Source organism: Periophthalmus magnuspinnatus, chromosome 2 (genome assembly GCF_009829125.3).
Source record: "Periophthalmus magnuspinnatus isolate fPerMag1 chromosome 2, fPerMag1.2.pri, whole genome shotgun sequence".
NCBI lineage: Eukaryota > Metazoa > Chordata > Actinopteri > Gobiiformes > Gobiidae > Periophthalmus > Periophthalmus magnuspinnatus.
In genome coordinates, this window is record NC_047127.1 from 1,300,521 (window position 1) to 1,324,967 (window position 24,447).

General features: G+C 41.2%; 1 protein-coding gene across 4 annotated transcripts in view; it reads right to left on the reverse strand.

The window, feature by feature from the left end:
- LOC117383618 (rho GTPase-activating protein 6-like) overlaps positions 1 to 24,447 on the reverse strand; it is a 108,289-nt gene that overhangs the window by 31,307 nt on the left and 52,535 nt on the right. For all 4 annotated transcript variants that reach the window (XM_055227329.1, XM_055227332.1, XM_033980824.2 and 1 more), the window contains exon 2: positions 1,024 to 1,183. In XM_055227329.1, the coding sequence (XP_055083304.1) occupies positions 1,024 to 1,183 (160 nt within the window). The remainder of the gene's footprint in view (positions 1 to 1,023; positions 1,184 to 24,447) is intronic.

Genomic DNA, 24,447 nt, shown 5'->3' on the forward strand with positions numbered 1-24,447 from the left:
AAAGAAACGGTTCAAGTGGGCGTGTCACAGTGAAGGTGAAAACGGGGATTTATTTACAAAATGGCATCTTGAAAATAGCGGATTAAAGATTAAACTCAAACGTGAATCAGTCCAAATAAAACTTCAGAGACTCAACGAGAAGAAAAAACGACGTAAACCTGGAGAAACATCTGAACAGACTTGAGTTCATGTCGTTTTTTTTTTTATTTTGAGGTTGTTTTTTTCTTGTTTATTTTCTTAATTTTTTATTTATTTTGATTTTTTTTTTTGTTATTTTGAGTTGTGTCTTTTTTATTTTGAGTTTTTTGTTGTTTTTATTATAATTTCTTTTAGTTGTTTTGAGTTTTCTTTGTTTTGTTTTTTTGTTATTTTTATTTTTTTATTATTATTTTGAGATTTTATTATTTTATTTTATTTTGAGGTTGTTGTTTTTTTCTTGTTTATTTTCTTGATTTTTTATTTATTTTGATTTTTTTTTTGTTATTTTGAGTTGTGTCTTTTTTATTTTGAGTTTTTTGTTGTTTTTATTATAATTTCTTTTAGTTGTTTTGAGTTTTTTTTGTTGTTTTTTTTGTTATTTTTATTTTCACATTTATTATCACATTTTAAACCCACTGCTCCTTCACATCAGGAGGCTCCTCGTGTCACTGCGGCGGACTGTTTACATCCAAAATGCACTTTAAACCCGCCCTTTTGAGCTTGAGTCTTTATAGTTCTCATCTCTGTGGATCGTTTTGTTATAATTAACACGTTTTAAATCACAATATTCATCTAAAGCGACGTGATAAAAGAAACGGTTCAAGTGGGCGTGTCACAGTGAAGGTGAAAACGGGGATTTATTTACAAAATGGCGTCTTGAAAATAGCGGATTAAAGATTAAACTCAAACATGAATCAGTCCGAATAAAACTTCAGAGGCTCAACGAGAAGAAAAACACGACTTAAACCTGGAGAAACATCTGAACAGACGTGAGTTCATGTCGTCAAAGTTGCGTGATGTGTGTAATCTGTGAGCGCGGCGAACCTTTTGGCATCGTGATTTGGCAGCCCAGGTCGTAGTCTTGGTGCAGACGCGTGTACGCTACTTCCTGGAGTCGGGTTCGTTCCAGCTCGGAGAGGCTCTGGATGCAGACGGGCGCCAGGCGAACGCTCCGGCCCGACAGGCTGCTCCACGTGAAGTCGCCCTGTACGGAAATAACACACGGACGTTAGCTTTGGAGTTAGCAGCGTAGCAATCGAGCTAACAGAGTCAAAACAAGCAAGATTATAAAGATTCCATTGCGAATTTTACTATAATTTCATTCATAAAAGCTTTAGAAACAGTGCAGACAGGGCCGGTCCGAGCCTTTAGGGGGCCCGGAGCAGAATTTGCCATTGGGCCCCTCGTCATTTCAGTTCCACGTGTTCAGATTTGACGAAAAAACTGTTTTAAAAAGACTAAAAATTCTAAATTCTCACAACAGCAAAAGCCACAAGGATAAAAACATGTAAGAAAAGGGGGAGTCTGGGGGCCCTCCACCAGAGAAATGTTTAAATTCTAGACCTTTTTTTCTTGATTTCTGGTTTATTTTAATGTGTTCCAGTTGACTAAAGTGGGCTTATATTTATAAACGTTTTAAGTTGTAAAATACACCGGTGTAAACATGTAGCTGTCCACACCGATGCCCGACTCAAAAGCAAAAACTGATGCTGCTTTTTCTCAAATTCTTCTGTGTTATTATTAAAATGTGTGAGGCATTATAAGTATTTTTATTTATTTATTTTTTTTACTTCAGCCAAAACCCTTTTGGTCATGATAGAAATGTTATGCACAACCTTATACAAGTTGAATAATGTTTGATTTAATAAATAAATAAATAATAGTAAATAAATAAAATAGGCCGCACATAGTTAGCTACTGTAAATAAAACACATCGAATCATTTTAGAGCAATATTTTGACTCGTATAAACACCTGAGTGCCATTTAGTTTCCAAAAAGACTTTCCAATTATTATTTTTCAGCATTTTCGAGCTCGTGGGGGCCCCCTAGTGACCTCGGGGCCCCCAGCAGCTGCTCAGTCTGCCCATAGTCTGAGTCGGCCCTGGATGCAGTATGTCACGTTTCTGCTTGTTTGAAAGGAAATGTTATTGCCTCGTTTAATGTTCCGTATGACATTAAACTCGACTATCTCCATGGAGACGAGCAGGTGACACCACAAAAGTCAAGTCACAGGTCAGATCTGTGGAGAGTCGCCCAGATCACGTCACAGTAAGAACACGTTTTTGTCCAGGGTTTTTACAGCAACAATAACACATTTACTTGAATAAGATTTGAAGATTTTTAATGCCAGACTGCGCAACATTCCAGAAAAGTTACGTCGTACGGCTTTAATCACACGTGTGCAGTAGAGTCGCTGTCGCCGCCCGGCTGCTCTTCACATAAATACTCGCCGTGGGTAAAACAGAAAAAGAACCTCGTCTGCGAACGCCAACAGAGCCATAGAAGGTCACGGGACAATTCTATTTACGTTTCCTTCTTCAACGATTTAGGGGAGGGCATCTGGTTTAAAATCTCCCACAAATACAAATCACTAAACAATTTGTAAAACGTCACGACGCTACACACAAACGCATCGTCTCCTTAAAAACTTCCTCCAGCCACATCTGAAGAACCGTCTGCGTTTGGAAAAGTCAGAGCTCGGACGGCGCTGCGCAGGACGCCAACGCCAACGCCAACGCCAACGCCAACGTCACTGAACCTGAAATAAATATATATATATGTATATAAACAGAAACAACGGGCCACACGCAAACGTATAAAACAGCCCACATTACACTGTTTAAAGGGCCCATATTACTCTATTTAAAGGCCCATATTACTCTATTTAAAGGCCCATATTACTCTATTTAAAGGCCCATATTACTCTATTTAAAGGGCCCATATTACTCTATTTAAACGGCCCATATTACTCCATTTAAACGGCCCATATTACTCTATTTAAACGGCCCATATTACTCTATTTAAAAGGCCCATTTTACTCTATTTAAAGTTGTGTTTTGTTTCATTCTCACATGTTTAACACACAAACCTGCAGATTTAGACTGAAAACACTCTGTTCCACCTTGTGATGTCATCGTGTGGTGATACAGGAAGTGCTCCACTGTGTTTTTAAACTCCACACACCTTCATTTATAGAATCATTTGGATCATTTCAGTCCTGGAGTTGTCTCTTATCTCGACTGAACTAAAGGTAAAAGGAGGAGGAGTTAACTTGAAAACTACCACTCGATGACATCACAAGGTGGAACAGAGCGTTTTGAGCTTTGGAGATGTTACAGACTGATAATAAAGTGTGAGTCAAACATGTTTTTGAGCTTTATAACGTGGATTAAACCTCACTACAGTCCATTTTTTGTCACATAACGATACAGAACACACAAATACACGATACTGTACATATAGACTTTCCCATAATGCACTGCTCACAGGACGAGCTCGTACTTTAGCTCCACAGATACAGTCCGTGCTATTGAGGGCGAATTACATCATAATGAAAAGCCAGATCTTGTCATACATTCCTGGGCGTCTACGGCGAGCTGGAGGGGTCAAGAGGAGGGAGAGGTCAGGGAAAAGACAAGACGCAGACAAAAAACGGAGACGCATTTTCAATTTGTGTAATGCCTCATCCAGACAGAGGGCTTACGAGTCCGACTCCCAAGTGTCTGTTTACAGCGCAGGGAAAACTGAGGAAAACTCTGAGGAAAACTGAGGAAAACTCTGGGGAAAACTCTGAGGAAAACTGAGGAAAACTCTGGGGAAAACTCTGGGGGAAACTGAGGAAAACTCTGGGGAAAACTCTGGGGAAAACTGAGGAAAACTCTGGGGAAAACTGAGGAAAACTCTGGGGAAAACTGAGGAAAACTCTGGGGAAAACTCTGGGGAAAACTCTGGGGAAAACTGAGGAAGACTCTGGGGAAAACTGAGGAAGACTCTGGGGAAAACTGAGGAAAACTCTGGGGAAAACTGAGGAAAACTCTGGGGAAAACTCTGGGGAAAACTCTGGGGGAAACTGAGGAAAACTCTGGGGAAAACTCTGGGGAAAACTCTGGGGAAAACTCTGGGGAAAACTCTGGGGAAAACTCTGGGGAAAACTCTGGGGAAAACTCTGGGGAAAAGTGAGGAAAACTCTGGGGGAAACTCTGGGGGAAACTGAGGAAAACTCTGGGGAAAACTGGGGAAAACTCTGGGGAAAACTGAGGAAAACTCTAGGGAAAAGTGAGGAAAACTCTGGGGAAAACTGAGGAAAACTCTGAGGAAAACTCTGGCGAAAACTCTGGCGAAAACTCTGGCGAAAACTCTGGCGAAAACTCTGGCGAAAACTCTGGGGGAAACTGCGATTTGGGTCGTAAATCCAAAATAAAACATAGCAACGTGGAAGGAAAATACAACAAACAGGCGTGGATTTGGAAATAACATAAATAACATGCAGGTTTACGGGGAAAAGTGATGCTACGACACAATGCTGATGCCCCTGGTGGCTGGAGGTGGTATTACATTACATTTTGTTCACTAAAAACGAGTGACGTCGTCCTGTGTTTTATCAGAACCAACAGAAAACCTCCCTGTGTTTCTGTTTCTTTCTTTCTGTTTTGGAGATGTGGTGTTTTGATTTGTTGCCACGACGACGGCCCTGATTTTTCTGCAGTCTGAAACATGTCGGTCTCAATAATAAATGTGTAATGTGAATATGAAATATGCAAATGAACAAAACTCTACCCGTTCATATTTATAGATCCCTCCAGAATTTAAATCAACAAATTATAGTGACTTTTCAAGATGGCGACGTTTGTTTGATGTTTGTTCAATTTTACTTTGATGTTGGTTCGATTTTGGTTCGATGTTGTTTCAATTTTCGTTTGATTTTAGTTCGATATTGGTTCGATTTTAGTTCGATGTTTGTTCGATGTCGGTCGTGTAAAAGCCACTGCTGCTCCAGCTCCTTCAGGTGGGACTTGGACAGATCGATGTTTGTGGGTTTGACTCATTTAAGAGTTTATTTTGTTCACTTTTTGTCCTTTGGATCAATTATGTTTAGAACTACAGAGCGAATGATACAGTCCACTTTTAGACCTGGTTTAGACCTGGTTTAGACCTGGTTTAGACCTGGTTTAGACCTGGTTTAGTCCTGGTTTAGTCCTGGTTTAGTCCTGGTTTAGTCCTGGTTTAGTCCTGGTTTAGTCCTGGTTCAGTCCTGGTTCAGTCCTGGTTCAGTCCTGGTTTAGACCTGGTTTAGACCTGGTTTAGACCTAGTTTAGACCTTGTTTAGTCCTGGTTTAGTCCTGGTTTAGTCCTGGTTCAGTCCTGGTTCAGTCCTGTTTTAGACCTTGTTTAGACCTTGTTTAGACCTAGTTTAGACCTTGTTTAGTCCTGGTTTAGACCTAGTTTAGACCTGGTTTAGACCTGGTTCATATTCATATTATGATTAACACCAAATCTCTGCAGTTTGATTGGTCCAAACAGGTCAGCTGACTCCAGACTCCGCTGTGATTGGTCCAACAGGACGTCAGGTTTGGTGGATCTGATATCGGCTTTGAAATATCGGCTTTGAAATATCGGTTCAGTTGATGGCGGTTGGAGATAAACTGATGTAATAAAACGTTTACTGCTCATAATTGGTCCAAAAAGTTTTATTTACACAAACTTGTTCTGCGGTTACTTCAGACTCAGTTACATAAAACATGTGGATCAGTTTAGTTTCATTTAATTTTTGTTTAAATGAAATAAATCCTGTTTTCCGTCTGGTATCGGTCCACATTGAGTATCGACCGACGCTTAAAACCACAGGACTGAACCAGTATCAGAACAGAAAACGCTGGATTGAACATTTTACAGCCGTTTAAACGAGTCCTTCACTTTCCCAACGCCACGTCCTCGTTACTCATGAGTTTATTTATCCGCTCGTTTCACAACTTTCAGAGGAAAACGGGGGAGTGGGTTCAGGAACAAAACGTTTAACTTTTTTACATCCAAAAAACACGTACGACTACACGAGTTTAAGTGTTTATATAACGTAAAATGACAGAGAAAGACGTAGATGAAGTTTATTACTACTACTACTACTACTACTACTACTACTACTACTACTACCTCCAGGTTTACAGGAAGTACTAATCTTGGTCCAGGTTTGGGTCCATGGGTCTAAAGGTGCCGCACTTTCTGAGGTTGAGGACAAATATAAGTTAGGATTGCCATAAAAATCACTTTTTTACCTCTATTTTACACATCAATCCTTGTTTTTCCTTCGACGGAGAATCCCGGCGGCGTCTGCGCTCTGATTGGTCGTCTTCGAGGGTGACGTAAGCGTGTTATCGTAATGACAGTGACGCCTCTGCTTTGAGACGCCGTTTGAATTTACATGAAGCACAATCGGTTGCGGAGTTATGGTGACGGAAAGTCGGCAACCGCGAGTCTAACGGCGGCGATAGCATCCGACGCTAAAGGGTTAACCTCCTCAAAATGGTGGAAAACTGACCCGAGGTTTTGAATAAAATCAGATGCGTCAAAACGAGCGAAAACTGTGCAAGAAAATTAGTCAGTGACCGGCGTTTTACAGCTGACCAATCGAAAGATGGTCACATTTTTATACAGCGTTTTTCCACATTCAAGGCTAAAACCGACGATGTTTATGTCGACAGCGGGATTCAAACCGGCAACCTCCAGATCAGTGGACAAACGCTCTACAAACTGAGCCACTGTCGCCCCAAACCTGACTGACCTTTCACCCTTTTTTACATCTCGATAATGACGTTTTACTTCACATATTTCTGCTTTGTTTGCAACGCACTTTATGCTAACGTTACGAACTCGTTTTCGTGCTTAGCGGATAATTTGGAGCTGAATTCCGTCTGTGAGTATCATAGCAACCAAAGAGCCAATCAGGAGCGAGCTTGTTGAAGGTAACGCCTCTTCGAGCTTCACACTGCTGGTTTAGCAGAGCACTTAGCAACGCTGTCAATCAAACCTGTTGCTAACGCTAACAGGAGCGACCTCGGGAAAGACGGACCTGATTTGTCTGTTATTAATGTTCAGATCTTGATTTACAGACACAATAGAGTCGGACAGCAGCAGTTTTTCAATAGAAAGTGAATTGAAGCCAGAGTCGATGGAGCAGGAAGTGCGTCCATGATCACTTCCTGTTTGGAACGCGGCGGCGACTAGCAGGTTAGCTATGTCAGGAAGTAAAAATATACACAAAACTAGAAAAGACCACGCATTGTTTTAGTAAAATCTTAAATCTAATGATGTTTTGGGCGAAACGATGAGTCATGTGGACTTATCGGATACTTAAATCTGATTGGTCAACGCGTCAAAGCGGCGGAACAAGCCCCAAAAATAATCAAACTTACATTTTTCCTCCACAAAAACTAAAATCTCATCTCGTCTCCTCAATTTCACAAACAGAAGAGTCGAGATTTACGCGAGTGTCAAAGGACACAGCAGCAAACTCCACGGGCCACGCGGGGACTGAACCGTGAACCATCGAGGAGACGGGGGCCTGCGTTTTTTTTAGGCAGTTCCCATGATGCACTGCGTGGAGGTCATTTGTGTAATCTGCGTTTGCGTCGGGTCAATACGAACATTTAAGACCAAAAAAGACGAGTCGATGGAGTTGGAAGTGCGCCCCCCTGTGGTCACTTCCTGTTTGTAACGTAGCGGCTAGCAGGTTAGCTACGTCCATTGTTTGTTTATCACCGAGCGTCCCACGTGACACCTTCATATCCACGTTTATTTCATGACATAAATCCCTGGACACACGTGCGGAGGTCGGAGGCGACGTGAAGCGGCTCGTGCGTTTCCTGCGGCGGCGGCGGTGGCGTTGGACGAAGCGTTTACTCCAGCGTGACGTTATTGTGACAGGGCTGTAGTGAGATGTAGGGCTGTTTGGAGTCGGGGGTTGGGGAGGAGCCATGTTTGTCTCCAAAATAAGCCGTTGCTAAGTCTCCTGCCATTAGTAAAACTGCAAAAGTATGAGACGGGAGTTTAAACTGTGACGACGGCGAGGAAATACTTCAGGACGTAGTAAAAGTACCAACGATATGAGGTTTTTGAGACGGACAAATCTGTAAACGTGAAATGCACACGGTTTAAAGAGTCGCACGTGTGAATGTCTCGGGTTTGGTTTTGGTCGTGAGATTATGATAAAGTTTAAAATGTAAATCTTAATTTTACTGCAGAAACAACAACAATATTGGATTTCGAGAGATACAACGGGGCCACAAAAATACACAAATAACAAAACAGAAATGAATACAAAAAAATAAACAAAATGAATAAAATAAATACAGAAAAATAAATTAAATGCACAAAAATAAATAGAGAAAAATAAACAAAAACAAATACAAAGAAATAAAACAAAACAGGCAAAAACAAATACAAAGAAATAAACAAAACAAAATACAAAAAAATAAACTGAACAAACAAAAAGCAAAAACACCAAAAAAATGAATAAACACACAAAATTCAGAAGAAAAAAAATAAACTGATTGATGAACAGCACTAGTGTGAAATACTTTGACTTTTTCTCTTAAATGTTTAAACAGATACTTAAATACTTTTACTTAAGTACACTGTTTCATGTGATACTTTTACTTTTACTTGAGTAAAAGTACTCAGATACACAGGCAGTTACTTTGAACGGCTCCTGGTTCTGTTTTGTGTCATAATCTGATGTAATGAGTCTGTTTATAATCTGTTTATAATCTGTTTATAATCTGATTATAATCTGATTATAATCTGATTTGGTCCATAAAATCTCGTCATGTTTAAACTTTTGTTGTGGCTCAGATCAAACAGAACAAGTTTGGATCAGTTCAGTCGTGTTTTGTTTTTGGTTTAATCCAGCGGTGTCCAGACTTTTCTCATTAAGACTCAAATATAAAAACACAGACGAGGCTGAGGCCGATTGAGGGACATGGACTCGTCGCAAATACAGAGAATACTTCAAATCTGCGTATTTTTACAAGTTAGACTGAAGTACTCGACGTTTAAATCCTCACAGACACATTCAATATTTGATATGAGCTCATTAAAGTCGATTTTCAGAAATATACAGTAAAAAGTTCAATTTAAGGTCATGTGGGTCAATTCACCTGAAGCTCGACGGCCGAGAAAAATTGATCTGAGGGCCACATTTAGCCCCCGGGCCACAGTTTGGACAGGCCTGGTTTAATGAAATAAATAAAAAACAGTTTCAGTCTCAGAATCGTCACCGACTTAAAGACTCAGAAGAATCGGAATCAGTATCAGACCCGAAAAGGCTGGATCGGTGAGTCCCTACAACTACTGCAACTACTACTACTACTACTACTACTACTACTAATACAACTACTGCTACTACTACTACTACAACTACTACTACTACAACTACTGCTACTACTACTACTACTGCAACTACTACAACTACTACTACTACTACTACTGCAACTACTACTACTACTACTACTACAACTACTGCAACTACTACTACTACTACAACTACTACTGCAACTACTACTGCAACTACTACTACTACTACTACTACTACTACTTCTACTGCTACTGTTTCTGCTGCTGTTACTACACCAGAGCAAACTACTCGTTTGATCAAAGGCGATGGCGGAACATTAAAACATGAGGACATCAGAACGTCCACGCTTCATTTGTCCACTTAAGACGGGACGCTCCAAGACGCTCCAAGACGCTCCAAGACGCTCCAAGACGCTCCAAGACGCTCCAAGACGCTCCAAGACGCTCCAAGACGCTCCAAGACGCCTCACGCGGCGTTATTCATTTATGACGTCCACAACACCGACTCCCACACGGCGAACCAGACAAAAACGAATCAGATTAGACCGTCCCTTTAACTGTGTCTACACCACCAGACCATAGAGCACCGTCCCTTTAAATGTATGTTTTTACTGTATATTTGTAATACTTTTGTACTTGTTCACTGTTGTACATTGAGTCTCCAGAAAGGTGCCTCATAAATAAAATCATTATTATTATTAATACAAATTCTCACTCTCTTTTGAACCAAGCTCCGTTTCTTATCAGTGTTTTAATTTCATCTTGACAAAACTTGGCATTTTTCACTTTTTCTGCCTCCAAACGACCTGTTTTTTGACAATGGACTCGCAAAAGGTCAACGAAACATGAACTTATCGAAACATGAGCTTTACTTTGTATTTAAATATGACAGGAGCCGAGAGGAGCCGAGAGGAGCCGAGAGGAGCCGAGAGGAGCCGAGAGGAGCCTAGAGGAGCCTAGAGGAGCCTAGAGGAGCCTAGAGGAGCCGAGAGGAGCCGAGAGGAGCCGAGAGGAGCCGAGAGGAGCCGACAGGAGCCGACAGGAGCTGACAGCAGCGGCTCCGTCTCTGGTCACGCTCTGCACTTAGATGACTAATGCCGGCGTGCGGTTCCTGTTTCTCAAAACGCTGCAAAAAGCCAAAGGAGAAAAGTGTGTTGCCGTGGAGACGCATACACAGACAATGGAAGGAGGAAGTGAGAGACGTCGCCATGGAGACGGCCGGAGGACTCGTGCCTCTGAAGTCGCTTAAATGAAGAATTAGACGTGTTTTGGATTACACAAGAGCCGGGGCAGGGGCATTTACAGGAAGAACCGATTCATAATGAGTCTGTTTCTGCAAAATCAGACACAACAGAAGCTCAAACCGGTATCGAAACCAGATACTCACTCACAGGTATCGATACTAAAACCTTTCCTGAACATATTTATAATGATGCTGAGCTGTACACGTGGGAAAAGAACATAAAGTACCAATATTTAACGTGGAAAAACACATTCTACTGTTTAAAGAAAGAGTATTGGATTTAAATTTTTATTATTGTGATAAAACTAAACGCTGATTATTTCCAGCACAAATTAATCACTGTTAAAACTGACAAAGAATATTTTTTATTTATTTACTTTCTTAATTACCACAGTATAATACGGATTTCAAAATGGCGGATACAAGAACAGAGCTCGATATATCGCTGAAGTGAATATAGATGATAAACAAGAGCAGATTTAAACCACAAAAACTATTATAAATCTACAATATTGTTCAAAATCATGAGCCGTAATAGTTTGAGTTTGTCGTGAGTCGCAGTCGCTCGGTCCAAAAATGTAACAGAAGCGCTGAGAAAAAGTACAAGATAAATATAAAAACTCTACTTCCACGTTTCGACGACTCATAAATGGATAAACTGAGTCAGATCTGTGGATATAAAGACACACGGTGGTTTTTTAAGTATTTTTTAACACTTCCTGTGAGTAGAACAGAGTCGTTTTGTGTCATAAAACTCAATACTGACCCACTGACCACATCTGGACGGGTCAGTACCACAGAGGACCACACTGACCGGGATTATACAGTACAATGTGTTTATGAGAGTACAAGGAGTAAAGTGAAGTAAAGTACTGCACTTATGTGAGATGTTTGTGTATCTGTCATTTACTTAAGTGCATTTTACAGTGTGTCCTTTTTACTTTTACTTGAGTACATTTGAGAGTAGTATCTGTACTTTCTGCTCCGCTATGTTTCTGAACAGGACTGGAAAGTAAAAAGTACTTTTCGTCTGATTTGAGGGAGTATTTTTACTGTGTTCATGAAGCATCCTGAAGTTTAAGAGTTTGAGCTTTGGCTTTGAGCAAAACAAAATAAATACAGAAAAAATAAATAAATAAATACAAATAATTAAACTAAATAAATACAGAAAAATAAAAGAAACAAAAATAAATACAGAAAAATAAAATAAACAAAAATAAATACAGAAAAAAAAATTATTTAAAACAAAATAAATACAGAAAAATAAATAAAAGAAACAAAAACAAATACAGAAAAATAAAAGAAACGAAAATAAATACAGAAAAATAAAAGAAACAAAAATAAATATACAAAAATAAACAAAATAAATACAGAAAAATAAAAGAAACAAAAATAAATACAGAAAAATAAAAGAAACAAAAATAAATACAGAAAAATAACCAAAACAGACAAAAATAAATATACAAAAATAAACAAAATAAATACAGAAAAATAAACAAAAAATAAATAAACAAATACACATAAATAAACTAAACAAACAAAAATAAATAAATAAAATTCAGAAGAAAAAATAATAAACTGATTTGTGTTACAAATGAACAGCACTTGTGTGAAATACTTTGACTTTTGACTCTTAAAGTACATGTTTAAACAGATACTTCAATACTTTTACTTCAGTACACTTTTCCATGTGATACTTTTCCTTTTAGCAGAGACAGAGAGAGGGGGCAGGGTCGATGGAGCAGGAAGTGCGGCCGTGATCACTTCCTGTTAGAACGTGACGCTAGCAGGTTAGCGACGCCCATTTGTTATATGTGTTCTGTTTTCTTCTTGTGAGTGAATGTGCCAACTCAAAATCTATGTTCTTGTCTAGTTTGGTGCGTACACAATTTATACTTCACAGCTGATGTCAACAACATTCCCTGAGAGTGTGACGCTAACTGGGCGCACTGCTCTGTCTGTGGTTTTGTTAGACTTTTATCTGAGCTTTGTTTTAACAGAATCTGACCAGAAAGAGCTGACTTATCTGAACTACAACAGAGGATGTGTGCTGTTTAACAAGTCCCCCAGCCACAAGCTAGGATTAGCATTAGCATTAGCATTAGCATTAGCCAACAGTTTTTCAGTGAGTCTGTTTTTTCTTGACAGGACCATGAGCTCGGACTGATTACAGGCTCCTCTTTAAATCACTTTTTTCTTGAGCTTTTAGACGATCCTAAAAACTTATTTGACAGCGTTTGCTAACATGTGCATCGTGTCACCATGGTAACTGCTGAACATTCTGCCATGCACATACATTTAGGACACCCCCAGAGGTCACTGCAACATTATAAACAGCAGATAAGTTGTAGATCGTGACAGAATTTCAACGTTGTCATTGAAAACTGAATAGACTCAGCGCACAGCGACATGCTAGCTAGCTCACTGTGCGTCAAAGCTTATGCTAACGTTTATTAAAAGCGCAAAATATAAAATAAACGACATGTTACAATTCAAATTCATCAAAATAAAGACTATTTTATTCATTTTTATATGTAGAACACTTCAGTTTGTGGTGTTGTTTTAATATTTATTATGCCTCACAGTTAGCATTAGCATTAGCATTAGCATTGAGACACAAACATTTATCTTGTGTCTCTGGTGAAGTATTGATTTTATTTGCGTCGTGTTTAACGTGGAGTCAGTGACGTCCACCTGCAGCTCCCTGTCCACTGCCTGACCTCTGACCCTCTGACCTCTGACCCCTGACCCCTGACCCACCTCACACACCTGCAGCTCCCAGTCCACTGCTTCATCTTTACATATTTATTCATTTTACCGTGACAAAAACCTCACACACATAAAAAACTGCACATCAAAATCAAAACAAATTAAATTATTCTAAACCTGTTTTCTGCATTTACCAAAATAAATGACTAATAAATAAAACTCGGAGCAGAATTCCTCGGATCCTTGACTTGAAGTGCTCCTTAACGAGGTTTTGATTCCTCCGGAGCAGAACGAGCAACGAGATTATTCTTTTTAAAGCTCCTGCGCATTACATTTGACTTTGAGGCTTTTTAAAATACTTCTGTGCATCTTCGCTTTGGTCGTTCAGGAAATAACGAGGGATTGTGTTTGGAGAAAAGGTCAAATCCACTCCCACCAGCAGAGGGCGCAGTGAAATAATTAGAAGTGAGCTAAAAAACAACAGCGCTAAAGTTGATTATGTGCAGAGAGACGGCGTTTTGAGCACAGAAATGATGAAAAAAAATGACTGTTGAAGGTTTGCGCACTTTAAAAACATGGAGGAGGTAAAGTAAACCAAAGGAAGTAAAGGAAAAGGGAGAGTTACAGTTCAGATCTGCAAAACGGCGGCTCCACGGACAGTAAAAACGCATTTTTTTTCTCCGATAAAAACACCAGATTGACTAAACTATTGCTGCGTTTAATGCCGTAACGTGAAAACCTTCCAGCAAAACCACAGCGTATCCACGGAAACAAGCAGGTGTCAGACCGTCCAATCAGAAAATTCCGTGACAGGGCGCCCCCGTAAATTCCTAAAAGCGATTACAAACGAGTACACGACTCTCGTTCTTTCCAGCTCCTGTTGTAAAAGTCTGAGTCTGACCTGGACCCTCCCTCAGGATGACATGTGTTTGTAATTAGCGAGCGTCTTAACTCTCCCTCCGAGGCCTCGTCCCGTCCTCCCGTCCTCCCGTCCTCCCGTCCTCCCACACGCCCCACCTGCGCTGATCCCAAAGGCCTACGGCTAAAATAACTCACAAATTATGGACATTTGTTATGGGAGGGCGTTACGTAACTTGGCGTTTTCAGCCCGAGCTCGCGGTAAAAACAGGCCCACGGTTGAGTTGTAAAGTTGAAGGTTATCGATAAAAGTCCAGCGGTAGGTCGGACCGGGAATAAGACGAGCGTAATGTACATACCACGCATACCGAAGACACAGCGGAGCCTCCAGTTAGAATTTAACCAACGTAAAGGCGACGAATCAGGACTTTTAATGTTTTATTTTGAGTAAACGAACCTCATATTTGGACTGATTCATGTTTGAGTTTAATCTTTAATCGACCATTTTCAAGACGCCATTTTGTTTTCACCTTCACTGTGACACGCTCACTGTGACACGCCCACTGTGACACGCCCACTGTGACACGCCCACTGTGACACGCCCACTGTGACACGCCCACTGTGACACGCCCACTGTGACACGCCCACTGTGACACGCCCACTGTGACGTACTTCTTCCATCTCCAGTTTTATTTTCTTAATCGTTGATACTCGTAGGATTCTGCAGCGTCGCGTCGTCATTTCAGCGCAAATATTTAAAAACGCTCTGCTCTAGTGTGACGTGCATCTGTCCATAGGGGGCGCCACAGCTACACGACTCTTTATTCTGACGACGTTTAGGCCGACGTCAGCTCCTATTGGACACTGCAGTTTAAACTTGTTTCTTTTATGAACTTGTTTTAGCTCACATGTGTCAAACTCAAGGACCCCGGGCTAAATGTGGCCCTCCAAATCATTTTATGCGGCCCTCGACAGGGTAAATTAAAAGGTGTGACATTTTAAAATGTCGTTTTATCAGGAGACACGCAGTTACAGTTATATTTTTTACATCTTTGCAAATGCACATGTAATATTTGTAACTTGAAGAAGTAATAAATACAGAAACAGTTAATTGACAATTTAAAAAAAGTAGTTAGATTTATTTTACATTTGGCCCTTCGATGTGGCCCTTGGTGAAAATGTGTTTGACGCCCCTGTTTTAGATGAATATTGTGATTTAAAATGTGTAAATTTATAACAAAATGATCCACAGAGATGAGAACTATAAAGACACAAGCACAACACGGCTGGTTTATGCTAAAGGTTGCTACGCTAAAGTAAATGTTCCGTGTTTGGTGAAGCCGTTTTGATCCGGTTTTAAGATACGACAAACTCTGTCCCTCGTCGAATTAAAGTCAAACTAAGTGGACACTGTGTAAATAAAAGTAGTAGTAGTAGTAGTAGTAGTAGTAGTAGTACAAACTGTCATAGTTGTAGTATTTGTGTACTTGCATAGACAAACGCACTAAAGTTCCCCACAACAAAAGGTAATCTGGGGTTCAGTGTCTTGCTCAAGGGCATTGTGAACAGGATGAGGAGGATCAAACCGACATTCCTTCGACTTCAAACCGGCCGGGATCAGACGGGAGTTCACGGTTTACAAACACAAACATGTTCTCGTTAATGCGCCGTAGTAAACGCATCGAAAAGAGAACATCAGCGCCGCCAAAGCGACATTCCTTCGCGCTAATTCAAATTCCAAAACTGTTTGAACAAAGATTTTTACGATACGTCTTAAGTTTTGGAAGATAAAAATGTGTTCCAGCATTTTTCGTCCAATTTTACGTCATAACGATTGTAAATTGACGTTTTTACTACAGAATTTTGAACGCCGCCGCCATGTTCCACACGCACGCCGCTTTCCACTGCCAAATGTTTTGATACGCGCCTCGCTAGCTTGTTTGAAAGACGGACGAAAAACTAGCAACCCGCCTGCGTCGTTGGCGAGCTCCTTTCAGGTCCTAGAGTTAAACGCAGGTAAATATAACAGAAATATCACGGCGCTGAACTCTGGACGTTAGCGGTTGCGTTGTGTAATCGTTACATAAGCGCGAAACGCAACGAAAACCGAGAACTGTATCAACATTAACGTTAGCGGCGCGCGCGTAGCAACGGCTCAGCCCGGTCTGCGCGCGGAGCCAGAAACGTCACGTCAAACTTCTCCAGCTGAAAGACTCACACAAATATATTCACTGTTTTGTCTCTCAAATAAATGTAATGTTTCCAAACGTTTCCCGGCAGCAGACGCTCGAGTTTCTCATTTGAATTCTGATGTGGAAGTTTCACTAATGGACTCAGATCGTCCTCGTCTCCGTGGGATGACGCACGCCGCGTGGGAGGTGGAACTGCAGCGAGAAAGTCAACACGACTTATGTCCCTCCAACGCCTGGATCTGAGACGAAAGAGCTCGGGGTTTATAACTGTCCAGAGAGAAGACGAGGACGGGGACGGGGACGAGGACGGGGACGAGGACGGGGACGAGGACGGAGACGAGGACGGAGACGAGGACGAGGACGGGGACGAGGACGGGGACGAGGACGGAGATGAGGACAGGGACGAGGAGGAGGACGGAGACGAGGATGGGGACAAGGACAGAGACGGGGACGAGGACGGGGATGAGGACGAGGACAGGGACGGGGACTAAGACGAGGACGGGGACGAGGATGGAGACGAGACGACACAGTTTAAAAAAACCCAACTCAAAATAACAAAAAAAAAAAACTTAAAATAACTAAAAGAAATTATAATAAAACCAACAACAAAAAAACTCAAAATAAAAAAGACACAACTCAAAATAACAAAAAAAAATTAAGAAAATAAACTAAAAAAAACACCTAAAAAAAATGTAATTAAACAAAAATCTAAACTAAAAAAAAAAGAATCCCAGGATCATGTAGAGGGTTAATACGAACATTTAAGACCAGAATGAGTCTGAAGCAGCAGAGACAGAGAGAGGACAGATTTTCAATAGAAAGTGAATTGGAGCCAGAGTGGATGGAGCAGGAAGTGCACCCATGATCACTTCCTGTTTGTGACGCGGCTGAGGAGGATTGAACAATGCTCTGACTTTGGTAACTGGTTTATTTCACTACTGAGTTAAATTAAAACCATTTCAATAAAAGTTGTGAGTCTTTTCTGTGGCGGCGCTCAGACTTTAGAACAGCGCCCTCTAGTCTAAACTGAACTTTTTGAATTGTTGCTGTTCTTCTTCTATAAATGTGCATTGTGTCCTGGACAAACCAAAATGTGCAGGTCCCTGGAGATGACTCCGCCTCTTCTCCCTGGTATTTAACACTAAAGACAAACAGGTGTTTATGTTTGAAATGTGCAGTAGAAATAAATGTGAGTTTAATTAAATACTTTGACTTGTTCGGTTCATAATCGTCGTGTTCTTCTGCTGCGGACGCCGTTCGCTCGCGGCTCGTCCTGGATTTGACTTACAAACGAGCGATTTGCATTTGGCACGAGAAAAATCAAAGCGTCCATTTTGTTTATCTGATTTAATTTATTCATGTGATTGACACGGACGAAAGGAGAGACTCACAGTCCACAAGAATCAATACTGAACCAGGACTAAACCAGGGCTAAACCAGGACTAAACCAAGACTAAACCAGGACTAAACCAGGACTAAACCAGGGCTAAACCGGGACTAAACCGGGACTAAACCGGGACTAAACCAGGACTAAACCAGGACTAAACCAGGACTAAACCAGGGCTAAACCGGGACTAAACCGGGACTAAACCGGGACTAAACCAGGACTAAACCAGGACTAAACCAGGGCTAAACCGGGACTAAACCGGGACTAAACCGGGACTAAACCGGGACTAAACCAAGACTAAACCAGGACTAAACCAGGACTAAACCAGGGCTAAACCGGGACTAAACCGGGACTAAACCGGGACTAAACCGGGACTAAACCGGGGCTAAACCGGGACTGAACCGGGACTGAACCGGGACTAAACCAGGGCTAAACCAGGGCTAAACCAGGACTGAACCAGGACTAAACCAGGACTGAACCAGGACTAAACCAGGACTAAACCAGGGCTAAACCGGGACTAAACCGGGACTAAACCAGGACTGAACCAGGACTAAACCAGGACTGAACCAGGACTAAACCAGGACTAAACCAGGACTAAACCAGGACTAAACCAGGACTAAACCAGGACTAAACCAGGACTGAACCAGGACTAAACCAGGGCTAAACCAGGACTAAACCAGGACTGAACCAGGACTAAACCAGGACTGAACCAGGACTAAACCAGGGCTAAACCGGGACTAAACCGGGACTAAACCGGGACTAAACCGGGACTAAACCAGGTCTAAACCGGGACTAAACCTGGACTAAACTGGGACTAAACCAGGTCTAAACCAGGACTGAACCAGGACTAGACCAGAGGGATCACACAGATATAAAACACGTGGGAACAGATCACAAAGTACAAACATTTAAAGTGGAAAATCACAGGATATTGTCTTTTCTTTAGTATCAGAATAATGCGACGTAAACCACCTGAGCGTCGACAAACCGCAGTCGACACGTCAAACACATTCAAACTTTTTATTTGGACTAATATTATCTTTCCCAGTTCCTCTTCCTCTCTGTCCAGACCGTAGTCGTGTCCCGGGCCCGTCTAAACGCTGATCCCTGCTCTTTTTATTACTACCCCAGCTGTGTTTGTGTGTTGTTTTGGTCTGGCCCTCGCTGGACGCCCTCTGCCACCTGATTGGTCGAAACGTTTGGCACTCGCTCAGAGCAAAACCGAAGCACGAACGTTTTCTGGACTTTTCTTATCTCTCCAGATGTCCAGTACTTCAAACCCAGTCCTTTGTCCTCTGCAAATGTACACAACCTAAAGGAATGCGTACTAAATTTCACTTGTAAAAAGCTCGGAGCGCCGGGCTGGTTAATCATTACAAGTCCCTATTGTAAGAGTGGAAAAAGACAAGAGTACGGGATCGCGGTACGAGCAGCATGTGTGTGTACTTTAGTGTACTTTGGTGTACTTTTACTTCGATGTGAGACGTGTTCGGAGACATTTGAAACCTGCGTCCAGCGGTGCACTCCACGCTGCCAACGAGAACAGAAAACAACTGCAGGAGGCGCCGAACATGAGTGAAATTACAGACACGAACCCGGGGCTGTTAGAGACGAGTCACAGAGAAAGATACACTACGGAACTTTTCTAGGGATTAAGACAGTACGTCAGATGTTTCTCCATGTTCTAGTCGTTTTTTTGAGCTTCTGAAGTTGTGTTTGGAGTGATTTATGTTTGAGTTTAATCTTTAATCGACTATTTTCAAGACGCCATTTTGTTTTCACCTCCACTGGGACACGCCCACTGGGACACGCCCACTGTGACACGCCCACTGTGACACGCCCACTGGGACGTACTTCTTCCTTCTCCAGTTTTATTTTATTTTCGTTTTAGATGAACATTCTGATTTTAAAACGCGTAAATTATAACAGAGATGAGAACCATAGAGACACAAGGTCAATAGGTGTTTAAATTTTATCTTCATGGCGACAGGACGCAAAGTTACTGGTCAGATCTGCGGACCGCTGACCCCGCGCACAGGAAGAATGCATGTGTGTGCAATAAAAGATATGAAGATAGAGAACTTTAATGCCATATTGTGGAGCATTTCAAGCAAAGAGAGAGTGGACCGCACCAGAAAAGTTCCACAGTGAACCTTTAACAGCGTCGTGTTTATGTTATATTATGTTTTCTAATTTAATTTCTTATATAATGTGACTTTTAATCACTGTTTTCTGTTTAATATTAAAACATTTTTTTCCAACACTTGGCTGCATTTGAAATACTAGGACAAAATTCCCAAAATTCCCATAATTCCCATGATTCCATTTGATAAATAAAACATGAACAGGGCCTCCGAGCTAACACGAGTTTGAAAATAATCCTTAAAAGTTTAAAAGTTCACCAATGTGGCCCTGGGTCTGCACCTCCAGGGGGGACAGTCCTGACTCTGTGCCCAGGGAGAGTGAGCCATTCCTGGGTAAGACACGCTGGTTCACGCTGGTCCCCTGGTTCTCCACCTCCAGAATGAACTATTTTCAAAATCAGAATCTCACGACGAATGAAATCCGTTTGAATTCTTTTGTAAAACCCCGTGTGCGTTCCAGTGTTGACCCAGTGTCGAACAACTTAACCTACAACATCACTTTGTGCGTTATCTCAAATAAAAACCTTTGTATCTCAAATCAAAAGTCAATATTAGTCCCGAGTGTTTGTGCGTGTTCAAAGTTATCAGCCCGTCCATCCATTTGGTCGTGTAAGTCGACCCCGGAGTCCGGATTTTCCCATAGGCGTCGTGAGAAACCTTACGCCGACGACCGAACCGCTCCCCGTCCTGCACCGTGCCACTCCATCACCTCAGGAATGTGCCACAAAATAGATCCGGCGATTAGGAACTGGCATCTGCGCCGAACGCCAAGGACTGTAACGGCGAGAGAGTGATGTCACCGCGGCGTTCAGCTCCACGTGAAGCTCGTCGAGGCTACAGCAGTTATAGCAGATACTTAGCAATGCTTTATTTTTTTTTATTACTACTATTTTTATTTTTACTTTTATTTATTTAATTATTTGAATTTTATTGTATTATTTCAATATTACTGCTATTTTGATTACTTTGATTATTTTATTACTATTTTTATTTTTTACTTTTACTTTATTTGTATTTTTTATTTGTACTTTTTTTATTTTATTTTTTTTATTTTTAATTGTTTTATTATTTGAATTTTATTTTATTATTTGAATATTACTACTATTTTGATTACTTTGTTTATTTTTTATTACTATTTTTATTTTTACTTTTATTTACTTTTATTTTATTTTCTGAATATTACTACTATTTTGATTACTTTGATTACTTAGCAACACTGTCAATCAAACCTGTTGCTAACGCTATGATCACTTCCTGTTTGGAGCGCCGCGGCGGCTAGCAGGTTAGCTCTGTGCGTGTGTATAAACGTGTTAGCGTGTTCAAACTCACATGTGATGGAGCTTTTTGTAAAATCCAACATATTTAAAATAACTAGAATTTCACAGTTTCTCAGAAAACACACAGACCCTGAACGCCTCACGGAACAAAACAATCAGTCTGTGTGTCGTACTACTACTACTACTACTGCTACTGCTACTGCTACTGCTACTGCTACTGCTACTGCTACTGCTACTGCTACTGCTACTACTACTACTACTACTACTACTACTACTACTACTACTACTACTACTACTGCTACTACTACTACTACTACTACTACTACTACTGCTACTGCTACTGCTACTACTACTAGTACTACTACTGCTACTGCTACTACTACTACTACTACTGCTACTACTACTACTACTAGTACTACTACTGCTACTACTACTACTACTACTACTAAGACACAGGGATGAAAACAAAGTAAACCTGGGTCTGAAAAAAGAATCTATTCAAGTATATTACGACTAGAAGTAGTAGTAGTAGTAGCAGTAGTATAATAGTAGTAGCAGTAGTAGTAGTAGTAGTAGTATTTGTAATAGTAGCAGTCGCAGTAGTAGTAGCAGTATAATAGCAATAGTAGTAGTAGTGATAGTAGTAGTATAATAGTAGTAGTAACTGTAGTAGTAGTATGAGTACTAGTAGTTGTAGTAGTAGTAGCTGTAATAATAGTAGTAGTATAGTGGTAGTACTAGCAGTAGTAGTAGCAGTAGTAGTAGTATAGTAGTAGTACCAGTATAGTAGCAGTAGTATAGTAGTAGTACCAGTATAGTAGCAGTAGTAGTAGTATAGTAGTAGTACCAGTATAGTAGCAGTAGTATAGTAGTAGTACCAGTATAGTAGCAGTAGTAGTAGTATAGTAGTAGTACCAGTATAGTAGCAGTAGTAGTAGTATAGTAGTAGTACCAGTATAGTAGCAGTAGTAGCAGTAGTATAGTAGTAGTACCAGTATAGTAGCAGTAAAAGTAGTATAGTAGAAGTAGTAGTAGTAGTATAGTAGTAGTAACAGTACAGTAGCAGTAGTAGCAGTAGTAATACCAGTATAGTAGCAGTAGTAGTAGTATAGTAGTACTAGTAGTAGTATAGTAGTACTAGTAGTACTTTTATTCAGTTGTTTGTATTACTCCAGTCTCTTCTCACACACACAGACGTTGCAGCAGACGGGGCATCTGACATAACCTGATGTAAACCTGAGCACAGTCTGGACACTTGTTTTACATGTTAGTTTCCAGACTGAAGCACTACTGTGTCTAAACACGTCCAGCTTCATTTGGTCTGAAGACGTAAAACCAGATGAAACTGCGGAGCGTCGGTTTGATCCACACGAGCCCAAATGTCTTCCACGTTTGGGACTTTTGAAGTTTTCTAAACCAAACCAAATGTCCTGGAAAACGGGACAAAATCCAACGGGTTCAAACTTCAGCGAAACACGTGTGTCCGAGTCAAACGCCGAACGATGTTTGGATGACACCATTTTGAGTTATGTAACAAGAGCGAGCGCAGCTGTGCAAACGAGTGACGCAGCGGACCCGTCGCTCGCCGTGTGTTTACATCGCGCGACGGGCTGAACGTGCGGCGCTCCCTCGTTTACACACGCGCTGAGGCATGCTGGGAGTTTGTTTTTGGAGGTCGTGGGGCGTGCGATGCAAAAGGAAGCAGGCTAATGTAGAGAAAATGTCCCTGGAGCTAGCATCCGCAGAGACAAAACGAGGTATTTAACTGTCAAAAGTGGACGGTTAGGTGTCTTTAAGTGTCTTGCTCGAGGACACGAGGACAGCGTTCGTCTGTGGGAGCCGGAATCGCACCCCACGGATAAACGCTGTCGTCGGGCAAGACACTTAACTGTATACGACTACATTTACTATGAATATGCTGACACTTTGCAGTCACGCTGAACGATTTCTGCATGTATGTCTATGGCGGAATGTTCAGCTGTTGCCATGGCGACAGAACACACACTCACACGGTTTTTAAATCATTTGGAAACGCAGGAAAATAAACACAAAATGGATTTAAACGGCACATTTTGACACATTAAAGTCTAACTTGTGTGACAGCTTCAGTTGCAGTCACGTTGGGGGGGGGTTTCTGCGTGTATGTCTATGGCGGAATGTTCAGCAGTTACCGTGGCGACAAAATACACACTCACACGGTTTTTAAATCATTTGGAAACGCAGGAAAATAAACACAAAATGGATTTAAACGGCACATTTTGACACATTAAAGTCTAACTTGTGTCATGACTTCAGACAGAGCAGTGCCTCCAGTTAGCGTCACAAGCAGTGATGACATCAGCAGCAAAGTTTCAGTATCTCCATCTGTATATATATTGTTATACAGCTCAACTTTGGCGTTTATTTACATTTTTTTGTTAATTTCATGCGCTTTTTTAATGTCCCGCTGCTGGAGATGGAGGAAGCGTCTGGGGGTGAGGGAAGTCTGGGAGTCCCTGTTTAGACCCGGCCCCGGAAAAGAGGAAGAATGTTCTAACGATTCTGTTGAAATTCCTGACGATTTAAATGCGACTGCCGCCTAATACGAGCTTCTCTAAAACAATGCGACGCGTCCGTGGCAACGACGTAAACAAAACCGCCCCACGTCGCCACGGAAACAGCACCGTCCCTTTAACGCGGCGGTCTGATTTAATGGTGCGCGTGACGTTTAATCCATGTTATAATGTTGTTAGCGCATCGAAAACTGACCTGGAGTTGTGTTTTGTTTCACTCACACATGTTTGAGTCACAATTTATTATTAGTCTAAGCTCAAAACGCTCTGTTCCACCTTGTGATGTCATCAAGTGGTACTTTTAAAGTTAACAGAGCTCCTTTTACCTTTAGTTCAGTCAAGATAAGTGGCAACTCCAGGACTGAAATGATCCAAATGATTCTAGGAATGAAGGTGTGTGGAGTTTGAAAACACAGTGGAGCACTTCCTGTATCACCACATGATGACATCACAAGGTGGAACAGAGTGTTTTCAGTCTAAATCTGCAGGTTTGTGTGTTAAACATGTGAGAATGAAACAAAACACGACTCCAGGTCTGAGTGTGACGAGGAAACGACATTAGAACAGATCAGAGAATAGAGGAATATGGGCCGTTTAAATAGTCTAAAATGGGCCGTTTTAATAGTCTAAAATGGGCCGTTTAAAGTGCCCTCACCCTCGCCAAATCAGTAGCTGGCCTCCATTCAAAGTGTTTCGTTTAACACAAGTGTAAAATCCCTAAACAGACTAACTGCCCCCTCGCTGACCCGGCCCACGTGCG